The sequence below is a fragment of the Oncorhynchus nerka genome, linkage group LG19 (assembly GCF_034236695.1).
Source record: "Oncorhynchus nerka isolate Pitt River linkage group LG19, Oner_Uvic_2.0, whole genome shotgun sequence".
In the NCBI taxonomy this organism is placed as follows: Eukaryota; Metazoa; Chordata; class Actinopteri; order Salmoniformes; family Salmonidae; genus Oncorhynchus; species Oncorhynchus nerka.
The window spans coordinates 48596146-48608645 of record NC_088414.1 but is presented as its reverse complement, the minus strand read 5'-3'; the positions used below and the strand labels follow the sequence as shown (position 1 = coordinate 48608645).

The 12500-nt window shown below is 44.6% G+C and overlaps 1 protein-coding gene across 1 annotated transcript in view; it reads left to right on the top strand.

Annotated features, from left to right (window-relative positions):
- Positions 1-12500, top strand: part of LOC135562556 (protocadherin Fat 3) — a gene marked incomplete at its 5' end in the record, with an annotated part of 349011 nt that overhangs the window by 101970 nt on the left and 234541 nt on the right. The window contains 3 exon segments of the mRNA XM_065005063.1: positions 2999-3197; positions 8153-8214; positions 9755-10069. Coding sequence (XP_064861135.1) covers positions 2999-3197; positions 8153-8214; positions 9755-10069 — 576 coding nt within the window.

Sequence of the window (12500 nt, the reverse complement as noted above, 5' to 3'; positions counted from 1 at the left end):
CAGTGACTATCTCTTCCTCAGTTAATACCTACATTAAGAACCAACAGACCAGTGACTATCTCTTCCTCAGTTAATACCTACATTAAGAACCAACAGACCAGTGACTATCTCTTCCTCAGTTAATACCTACATTAAGAACCAACAGACCAGTGACTATCTGTTCCTCAGTTAATACCTACATTAAGAACCAACAGACCAGTAACTATCTCTTCCTCAGTTAATACCTACATTAAGAACCAACAGACCAGTGACCATCTCTTCCTCAGTTAATACCTACATTAAGAACCAACAGACCAGTGACTATCTCTTCCTCAGTTAATACCTACATTAAGAACCAACAGACCAGTGACTATCTCTTCCTCAGTTAATACCTACATTAAGAACCAACAGACCAGTGACCATCTGTTCCTCAGTTAATACCTACATTAAGAACCAACAGACCAGTAACTATCTCTTCCTCAGTTAATACCTACATTAAGAACCAACAGACCAGTGACTATCTCTTCCTCAGTTAATACCTACATTAAGAACCAACAGACCAGTGACTATCTCTTCCTCAGTTAATACCTACATTAAGAACCAACAGACCAGTGACTATCTCTTCCTCAGTTAATACCTACATTAAGAACCAACAGACCAGTGACTATCTCTTCCTCAGTTAATACCTACATTAAGAACCAACAGACCAGTGACTATCTCTTCCTCAGTTAATACCTACATTAAGAACCAACAGACCAGTGACTATCTCTTCCTCAGTTAATACCTACATTAAGAACCAACAGACCAGTGACTATCTCTTCCTCAGTTAATACCTACATTAAGAACCAACAGACCAGTGACCATCTGTTCCTCAGTTAATACCTACATTAAGAACCAACAGACCAGTGACCATCTGTTCCTCAGTTAATACCTACATTAAGAACCAACAGACCAGTGACTATCTCTTCCTCAGTTAATACCTACATTAAGAACCAACAGACCAGTGACTATCTCTTCCTCAGTTAATACCTACATTAAGAACCAACAGACCAGTGACTATCTCTTCCTCAGTTAATACCTACATTAAGAACCAACAGACCAGTGACCATCTGTTCCTCAGTTAATACCTACATTAAGAACCAACAGACCAGTAACTATCTCTTCCTCAGTTAATACCTACATTAAGAACCAACAGACCAGTGACTATCTCTTCCTCAGTTAATACCTACATTAAGAACCAACAGACCAGTGACTATCTCTTCCTCAGTTAATACCTACATTAAGAACCAACAGACCAGTGACTATCTCTTCCTCAGTTAATACCTACATTAAGAACCAACAGACCAGTGACCATCTGTTCCTCAGTTAATACCTACATTAAGAACCAACAGACCAGTGACTATCTCTTCCTCAGTTAATACCTACATTAAGAACCAACAGACCAGTGACTATCTCTTCCTCAGTTAATACCTACATTAAGAACCAACAGACCAGTGACCATCTCTTCCTCAGTTAATACCTACATTAAGAACCAACAGACCAGTAACTATCTCTTCCTCAGTTAATACCTACATTAAGAACCAACAGACCAGTGACTATCTCTTCCTCAGTTAATACCTACATTAAGAACCAACAGACCAGTGACCATCTCTTCCTCAGTTAATACCTACATTAAGAACCAACAGACCAGTAACTATCTCTTCCTCAGTTAATACCTACATTAAGAACCAACAGACCAGTAACTATCTCTTCCTCAGTTAATACCTACATTAAGAACCAACAGACCAGTGACTATCTGTTCCTCAGTTAATACCTACATTAAGAACCAACAGACCAGTAACTATCTCTTCCTGAGGTAATTGCTATATTACATTAAGAAACTACGTGCTAACAGTCTCTTGATGTTTTGGTCAATGGGCAAACTGAGTCCTGTGATGCAAAACAGACTGAGATTCTAACTCTCGGGGATGCGCTCGTACATTTGAGAGTGCTCTCTGTGCCGATCGTAAATTCAGAGCGTTGTCAGATTGTCCATTCATAAATTTAGAACATTTCGTATGCGGAGTGTATACTGCAGTCAAGTGCAGTCAAGTGCACATGCTAACTGGCTAAAATGGTGGCTAGCTTTCCAGGTGGAGGACAGCATGCAGTATGCTGATGAATAACTAGATCCTTTGATATCATATTAAAAACACCTCCTCCCTTCTCCCCCCCGATCTCCCTTCTCCCCCCCGATCTCTCTCTCCCTTCTCCCCCCCAATCTCTCTCTCCCTTCTCCCCCGATCTCTCTCTCCTTCTCCCCCGATCTCCCTTCTCCCCCCGATCTCTCTCTCCCTTCTCCCCCGATCTCCCTTCTCCCCCCCGATCTCTCTCTCCCTTCTCCCCCGATCTCCCATCTCCCCCGATCTCTCTCTCCTTCTCTCCCCAATCTCTCTCTCTCTTCTCTCTCCCTTCTCCCCCGATCTCTCTCTCCCTTCTCTCTCTCCCTTCTACCGCCGTTCTCTCTCTCCCTTCTCTCTCTCCCGATCTCCCACCAATCTCTCTCTCCCTTCTCTCTCTCTCCCTTCTCCCCCCGATCTCTCTCCCTTCTCTCTCCTCTCGCTCTCTCTCTCCTCTCTCTCCCTACTCCACCACCTCTCTCTCTCCCCTTCTACCCCGATCTCTCCCCCTTCTCTCTCCCTTTTCTCTCCTCTCGCTCTCTCTCTCCTCTCTCTTCCCCTCTCTCTTCACCCCTCTCTCTCCCCTCTCATTCTCCTCTCTCTCTTCCTCATCTCTCTCTTCCCTCTCTCTGTCTCTCTCTCTCCTTTCTCTCTCTCCCTTCTCTCTCCTCTCGCTCTCGCTCTCTCCTCTCTCTTCCCTATCTCTCTCTCTCTCTCTTCCCTCTCTCTCTCTTCTCTCTCTTCCCCCTCTCTCTTCCCTCTCTCTCTCTCCCTCTCTCTCTCCTCTCTTTCCTTTCTCTCTCTCTCTCTTCCCTCTCTCTCCTATCCCCCTATCCCCTGTCCCCCCCGCTCCCTTCCAGGTGGAGGACGTGAACGATAACTCCCCCTTGACCTCCGACCCCATCTATCACCCCGTCGTCATGGAAAACTCTCCCAAAGATCTGTCCGTCATCCGTATCCAGGCGCAGGACCCCGACTTCACCGCCATGCCCGGTCGCCTTAGTTACCGCATCACCGCCGGCAACCCACAGAACTTCTTCTCCATCAACTCCAAAACAGGTGACCTCTGACCCTTAACACCTGACGTCTAACCCTTAACCCTAGGGCCTGTATCGACAAAGCGTCTCTGAATAGGAGTGTTGATCTCGGATCAGATTTCCACCTGTCCATATAATATTATTAATCATGGAAACTTTGTTCCTGGAGTGCCGCAGGTTTTGCGGGGTTTTGATCCAACTAGGCAGCACACCTGACCAACTGAGCTAATTGATCAGTTCGGTGATTGACTTAATTTCGACACACCTGGTCTTCTTGGATGGTTAAATCAAAAAAACAAGACGTTGTCCTTCAGGACCGGGCCGATCCCTGATCTAACAGACTACAGGCCCTCACGTTGTCCTTCAGGACCGGGCCGATCCCTGGTCTAAAGGTGGATCTGATCCTAGATCTGAGAAGCTTTAAGACTACACACACACACACACACACACACACAAACACAGCTATGTCTTACTATACTTGTTAGTAATTTGAATCAGTCCCATTCAAAATCATATTTTCCCTAACCCCTAAACCTAACCCTAACCTAACCCTAACCCTAACCCTAACCTAACCCTAACCTTAACCTTAACCTAACCCTAACCTAACCCTAACCTTAACCTAACCCTAACCTTAACCTAACCCTAACCTTAACCTAACCCTAACCTTAACCCTAACCCTAACCTTAGCCTAACCCTAACCCTAACCTAACCCTAACCCTAACCCTAGCCTTAACCCTAACCTAACCCTAACCTAACCTTAACCTAACCCTAACCAAAATATTACCCTAACCTTAACCTAACCTTAACCTAAACTTAACCTGACCCTAACCTTAACCTAACCCTAACCTTAACCTAACGCTAACCCTAACCTTAACCTAACCCTAACCAAAATCTAACCCTAACCCTAACCTAACCCTAACCTCAATCTAACCCTAACCTTAACCTAACCCTAACCCTAACCCTAACCTTAACCTAACCCTAACCAAATTCTTACCCTAACCTTAACCTAACCCTAACCTAACCCTAACCTTAACCTAACCCTAACCTTAACCTAACCCTAACCTTAACCTAACCCTAACCTTAACCCTAACCCTAACCTTAGCCTAACCCTAACCCTAACCTAACCCTAACCCTAACCCTAGCCTTAACCCTAACCTAACCCTAACCTAACCTTAACCTAACCCTAACCAAAATATTACCCTAACCTTAACCTAACCTTAACCTAAACTTAACCTGACCCTAACCTTAACCTAACCCTAACCTTAACCTAACGCTAACCCTAACCTTAACCTAACCCTAACCAAAATCTAACCCTAACCCTAACCTAACCCTAACCTCAATCTAACCCTAACCTTAACCTAAACCTAACCCTAACCCTAACCTTAACCTAACCCTAACCAAATTCTTACCCTAACCTTAACCTAACCTTAACCTAACCCTAACCTTAACCTTAACCTAACCCTAACCCTAAACTTAACCTAACCCTAACCTAACCCTAACCTTAACCTAACCCTAACCTAACCCTAACCTTAACCTAACCCTAACCAAAATCTAACCCTAACCTTAACCTAACCCTAACCAAAATCTAACCCTAACCCAAAATCTAACCCTAACCTAAACCTAACCCTAACCCTAACCCTAACCTAACCCTAACCCTAACCCTAACCTTAACCTAACCTAACCTTAACCTAACCTTAACCCAACCCTAACCTTAACCTAACCTAACCCTAACCTTAACCTAACCTTAACCCTAACCTTAACCCTAACCCTAAGCTAACCCTAACCCTAACCCTAGCCTTAACCTTAACCTTAACCTTAACCTAACCCTAACCTAACCTTAACCACACACACACACACACACACACACACACACACACACACACATACACACACACACACACACACACACACACACACACACACACACACACACACACACACACACACACACACACACACACATACACACACACACACACACACACAAGAACATTGGAGCATTGGGCCAGTAACCGAAGAGTTTCTGGATATAATCCCCAAGCTGACAAGGTAAAAATGGATCGTTCTACCCCTGAGCAACCCGCAAGTCTCTTGGGGTATGTCTCTATAAGCTTGGCACATCTAGCCACTGGGATTTTTGCCCATTCTTCAAGGCAAAACTGCTCCAGATCCTTCAAGTTGGATGGGTTCTGCTGTTGTACAACAATCCTTAAGTCATACCACAGATTCTCAATTTGATTGAGGTCTCTGCTTTGAATAGGCCATTCCAAGACATTTAAATGTGTCCCCTTAAACCACTCGAGTGTTGCTTTAGCAGTGTGCTTAGGGTCATTGTCCTGCTGGAAGGTGAACCTCCGTCCCAGTCTCAAATCTCTGGAAGACTGAAACAGGTTTCCCTCAAGAATTGTATTTGTGTATTTAGTGCCATTCATCATTCCTTCAATTCTCATATTAACCTTAACCTTCACTCCAGACCTGACTGCCCTCGACCAGCACAAAAACATCCTGTGGCAGACTGCAATAGCATCGAATAGCCCCCGTGATATGCAACTGTTCAGGGAAGTCAGGAACCAATACACGCAGTCAGTCAGGAAAGCTAAGGCCAGCTTCTTCAGGCAGAAGTTTGCATCCTGTAGCTCCAACTCCAAAAAGTTCTGGGACACTGTGAAGTCCATGGAGAACAAGAGTACCTCCTCCCAGCTGCCCACTGCACTGAGGCTAGGTAACACGGTCTCCACCGATAAATCCACGATTATCGAAAGCTTCAATAAGCACTTCTCAACGGCTGGCCATGCCTTCCGCCTGGCTACTCCAACCTCGGCCAACAGCTCCGCCCCCCCCCCGCAGCTCCTCGCCCAAGCCTCTCCAGGTTCTCCTTTACCCAAATCCAGATAGCAGATGTTCTGAAAGAGCTGCAAAACCTAGACCCGTACAAATCAGCTGGGCTTGACAATCTGGACCCTCTATTTCTGAAACTATCTGCCGCCATTGTTGCAACCCCTATTACCAGCCTGTTCAACCTCTCTTTCATATCGTCTGAGATCCCCAAGGATTGGAAAGCTGCCGCAGTCATCCCCCTCTTCAAAGGGGGAGACACCCTGGACCCAAACTGCTATAGACCTATATCCATCCTGCCCTGCCTATCTAAGGTCTTCGAAAGCCAAGTCAACAAACAGGTCACTGACCATCTCGAATCCCACCGTACCTTCTCCGCTGTGCAATCTGGTTTCCGAGCCGGTCACGGGTGCACCTCAGCCACGCTCAAGGTACTAAACGATATCATAACCGCTATCGATAAAAGACAGTACTGTGCAGCCGTCTTCATCGACCTCGCCAAGGCTTTCGACTCTGTCAATCACCATATTCTTATCGGCAGACTCAATAGCCTCGGTTTCTCGGATGACTGCCTTGCCTGGTTCACCAATTACTTTGCAGACAGAGTTCAGTGTGTCAAATCGGAGGGCATGCTGTCCGGTCCTCTGGCAGTCTCTATGGGGGTGCCACAGGGTTCAATTCTCGGGCCGACTCTTTTCTCTGTATATATCAATGATGTTGCTCTTGCTGCGGGCGATTCCCTGATCCACCTCTACGCAGACGACACCATTCTATATACTTTCGGCCCGTCATTGGACACTGTGCTATCTAACCTCCAAACGAGCTTCAATGCCATACAGCACTCCTTCCGTGGCCTCCAACTGCTCTTAAACGCGAGTAAAACCAAATGCATGCTTTTCAACCGATCGCTGCCTGCACCCGCATGCCCGACTAGCATCACCACCCTGGATGGTTCCGACCTTGAATATGTGGACATCTATAAGTACCTAGGTGTCTGGCTAGACTGCAAACTCTCCTTCCAGACTCACATCAAACATCTCCAATCGAAAATCAAATCAAGAGTCGGCTTTCTATTCCGCAACAAAGCCTCCTTCACTCACGCCGCCAAGCTTACCCTAGTAAAACTGACTATCCTACCGATCCTCGATTTCGGCGATGTCATCTACAAAATGGCTTCCAACACTCTACTCAGCAAACTGGATGCAGTCTATCATAGTGCCATCCGTTTTGTCACCAAAGCACCTTATACCACCCACCACTGCGACTTGTATGCTCTAGTCGGCTGGCCCTCGCTACATATTCGTCGCCAGACCCACTGGCTCCAGGTCATCTACAAGTCCATGCTAGGTAAAGCTCCGCCTTATCTCAGTTCACTGGTCACGATGGCAACACCCATCCGTAGCACACGCTCCAGCAGGTGTATCTCACTGATCATCCCTAAAGCCAACACCTCATTTGGCCGCCTTTCGTTCCAGTACTCTGCTGCCTGTGACTGGAATGAACTGCAAAAATCGCTGAAGTTGGAGACTTTTATCTCCCTCACCAACTTCAAACATCAGCTATCCGAGCAGCTAACCGATCGCTGCAGCTGTACATAGTCTACTGGTAAATAGCCCACCCATTTTCACCTACCTCATCCCCATACTGTTTTTATACTGTTTTTTTTATTTTATTTATTTATTTACTTTTCTGCTCTTTTGCACACCAATATCTCTACCTGTACATGACCATCTGATCATTTATCACCCCAGTGTTAATCTGCAAAATTGTATTATTCGCCTACCTCCTCTTGCCTTTTGCACACATTGTATATAGACTGCCCATTTTTTTTCTACTGTGTTATTGACTTGTTAATTGCTTACTCCATGTGTAACTCTGTGTTGTCTGTTCACACTGCTATGCTTTATCTTGGCCAGGTCGCAGTTGCAAATGAGAACTTGTTCTCAACTAGCCTACCTGGTTAAATAAAGGTGAAATAAAAAAAAATATAAAAAAATTCTGACCAGTTTCCCAGTCCCTGCCAATGAAAAACATCCCCATAGCATGATGCTGCCACAACCATGCTTCACTGTGGGGATGGTGTTCTCGGGGTGAGGTGAGGTGTTGTTCTGTATGTTAACCATGTTTTATTCTGTTCTTCAGGTCTGATAACAACAACATCGAGGAAACTGGACAGAGAGCAGCAAGCAGAGCACTTCCTAGAGGTACACCAACGTGTGTGTGTGTGTGTGTGTGTGTGTGTGTGTGTGTGTGTGTGTGTGTGTGTGTGTGTGTGTGTGTACATGTTGTACTATACTTGCAAAGACCTCCAGCCTCCCCAACGGTCATCAATGGTGAGAACAGAAATACTGTAGGTACAATTAAGTAAAGTACCTGTTAGTGTGTCAGATATCTAGAAGAAAAAGAAACGCACATCTATTTAGGTGCTGGCTAGCGGAGTACAAAACTTGAAAATAAAAGAGAGCCGCACACTCTAAGAGCTAAGATGCAAAAATGTAATACCAACGTTTCGACAGCCAAGCTGTCTTCATCAGGGTATAATCACAAACACTGCGGGATGACTCGTTTATGTAGTGTCAAAAGACACAGGTGTCTGTAATCATGGCCAGGAGTGGCCTAATATCATTGGTTAATTATCAAATATTAAAATGTCATACAAAGAACAGCATACAAACAACAAACGGATAGCATACGATCACAGATTCATTTTAGACTACACAAGCTTACAAACAAGTGTGTCAGATATCACCTGTTAGTGTGTCAGATATCACCTGTTAGTGTGTCAGATATCACCTGTTAGTGTGTCAGATATCACCTGTTAGTGTGTCAGATATCATAGTGTGTCAGATATCACCTGTTAGTTTGTCAGATATCACCTGTTAGTGTGTCAGATATCACCTGTTAGTGTGTCAGATATCACCTGTTAGTGTGTCAGATATCACCTGTTAGTTTGTCAGATATCATAGTGTGTCAGATATCATAGTGTGTCAGATATCACCTGTTAGTGTGTCAGATATCACCTGTTAGTGTGTCAGATGTCAGATATCACCTGTTAGTGTGTCAGATATCACCTGTTAGTGTGTCAGATATCACCTGTTAGTGTGTCAGATATCATAGTGTGTCAGATATCACCTGTTAGTTTGTCAGATATCACCTGTTAGTGTGTCAGATATCACCTGTTAGTGTGTCAGATATCACCTGTTAGTGTGTCAGATATCATAGTGTGTCAGATATCACCTGTTAGTGTGTCAGATATCATAGTGTGTCAGATATCATAGTGTGTCAGATATCACCTGTTAGTGTGTCAGATATCACCTGTTAGTGTGTCAGATGTCAGATATCACCTGTTAGTGTGTCAGATATCACCTGTTAGTGTGTCAGATATCACCTGTTAGTGTGTCAGATATCATAGTGTGTCAGATATCACCTGTTAGTTTGTCAGATATCACCTGTTAGTGTGTCAGATATCACCTGTTAGTGTGTCAGATATCATAGTGTGTCAGATATCACCTGTTAGTGTGTCAGATATCATAGTGTGTCAGATATCACCTGTTAGTTTGTCAGATATCACCTGTTAGTGTGTCAGATATCACCTGTTAGTGTGTCAGATATCACCTGTTAGTGTGTCAGATATCATAGTGTGTCAGATATCACCTGTTAGTGTGTCAGATATCACCTGTTAGTGTGTCAGATATCATAGTGTTTTATATTTTTTACCTTTATTTAACTCTGTCCTGTCCCCAGATAACGGTTATGGACAGTCCGGTAATGTCCCGTCTCTCCACTGTGTGGGTCATAGTCCACATCCAAGATGAAAACGACAACATCCCCACATTCACCGAGTCCGTCTACCGGATCAGCCTACCGGAACGCGACCGGAACAAGCGCGGTGATCCCATCTATCGGGTGTTTGCGTCCGACCTCGACCTGGACACCAACGGCAACATCACATACAGTATCGTCGGGGGTAACGATGATGAGAAGTTCAGCATTGACCCGCTGACCGCAATGGTGTCGTCACACAAGATGGTCACGGCAGGAAGCTACGACATCATCACCGTAAGTGTCCCTGTCTGTAGCATCCCTTTGTCAAAATCTACTTGCGGGCAGGAAAAAAGGCAGTTATTTGAAAATATATAGATCCATTATAACGTTTTATATATTTAACTAGGCAAGTCAGTTTAGAACAAATTCTTATTTACAATGACACCTACCCCAGCCGACACTGGACCAATGGTGCGCCGCCAAATGGAGCTCCCAATCACGGCAGGTTGTGATGCAGTCTGGAATCGAACAAGGACTGTAGCACTGAGATGTAGTGCCTTAGACTGCTGCGCCACTCAGAAGACCAACACACCTACTCATTAAAGGGTTTTGTCATATTTTTGCTAATTTCTAATTTCTACTAATACATATGGAATCAGGTAGTAACCAAAAAGTGTAAAACAAATCAAAATATATATTATATTTAAGATTCTTCAAAGTAGCCAATCTTTGCCTTGATGACAGCTTTGCACACTCTTGGGATTCTCTCAACCAGCTTCACCTGGAATGGTCGCGCTTGAAGGAGTTCCCACATATGCTGAGCACTTGTTGGCTGCTTTTCCTTCACTCTGCATTCCAACTCATCCCAAACCATCTCAATTGGGTTGAAGTCGGGTGATTGTGGAGGCCAGGTCATGTGATGCATCTGATCACTCTCCTTCTTGGTCAAATAGCCCTTATACAGCCTGGAGGTGTTGATTCATTGTCCTGTTGAAAACCAAATGGTACTTCCACGTTGGACTAGTAACCGAAAGGTTGCAAGTTCGAATCCCCGAGCTGACAAGGTAAAAATCTGTCGTTCTGTCCCTGAACAAGGCAGTTAATACCACTGTTCCTAGGCTGTCAATGAAAATAAGAATTTGTTCTTAACTGACTATTATTTTGTTTAAGTGCAAACCAGATGTGTTGGTGTATCACTGCAGAATGCTATTGTAGCCATTCTGGTTAAGTATGCCTTGAATTCTAAAAAAATCACTGAAAGTGTCACCACCAAATCACCTCCTCCTCCATGCTTCACGGTGGGAACTACACATCCACAGTCGCTCACCCCTAAAACCTGATATAAGATGAATGCACTGAGTCGCTCAGCCCTAAAACCTGATATAAGATGAATGCACTGAGTCGCTCAGCCCTAAAACCTGATATAAGATGAATGCACTGAGTCGCTCAGCCCTAAAACCTGATATAAGATGAATGCACTGAGTCACTCAGCCCTAAAACCTGATATAAGATGAATGCACTGAGTCGCTCAGCCCTAAAACCTGATATAAGATGAAGGCACTGAGTCGCTCACCCCTGATACCTGATATAAGATGAATGCACTGAGTCGCTCACCCCTGATACCTGATATAAGATGAATGCACTGAGTCGCTCAGCCCTAAAACCTGATATAAGATGAATGCACTGAGTCGCTCACCCCTGATACCTGATATAAGATGAATGCACTGAGTCGCTCACCCCTGATACCTGATATAAGATGAATGCACTGAGTCGCTCAGCCCTAAAACCTGATATAAGATGAATGCACTGAGTCGCTCAGCCCTAAAACCTGATATAAGATGAATGCACTGAGTCGCTCAGCCCTAAAACCTGATATAAGATGAATGCACTGAGTCGCTCACCCCTGATACCTGATATAAGATGAATGCACTGAGTCGCTCACCCCTGATACCTGATATAAGATGAATGCACTGAGTCGCTCAGCCCTAAAACCTGATATAAGATGAAAGCACTGAGTCGCTCACCCCTAAAACCTGATATAAGATGAAAGCACTGAGTCGCTTAGCCCTAAAACCTGATATAAGATGAATGCACTGAGTCGCTCAGCCCTAAAACCTGATATAAGATGAATGCACTGAGTCGATCAGCCCTAAAACCTGATATAAGATTAATGCACTGAGTCGCTCAGCCCTAAAACCTGATATAAGATGAATGCACTGAGTCGCTCAGCCCTAAAACCTGATATAAGATGAATGCACTGAGTCGCTCAGCCCTAAAACCTGATATAAGATGAATGCACTGAGTCGCTCACCCCTAAAACCTGATATAAGATGAATGCACTGAGTCGCTCACCCCTAAAACCTGATATAAGATGAAAGCACTGAGTCGCTCAGCCCTAAAACCTGATATAAGATGAATGCACTGAGTCGCTCAGCCCTAAAACCTGATATAAGATGAATGCACTGAGTCGCTCAGCCCTAAAACCTGATATAAGATGAATGCACTGAGTCGCTCAGCCCTAAAACCTGATATAAGATGAAAGCACTGAGTCGCTCACCCCTAAAACCTGATATAAGATGAATGCAGTGAGTCGCTCAGCCCTAAAACCTGATATAAGATGAAATCACTGAGTCGCTCACCCCTGATACCTGATATAAGATGAATGCACTGAGTCGCTCAGCCCTAAAACCTGATATAAGATGAATGCACTGAGTCGCTCAGCCCT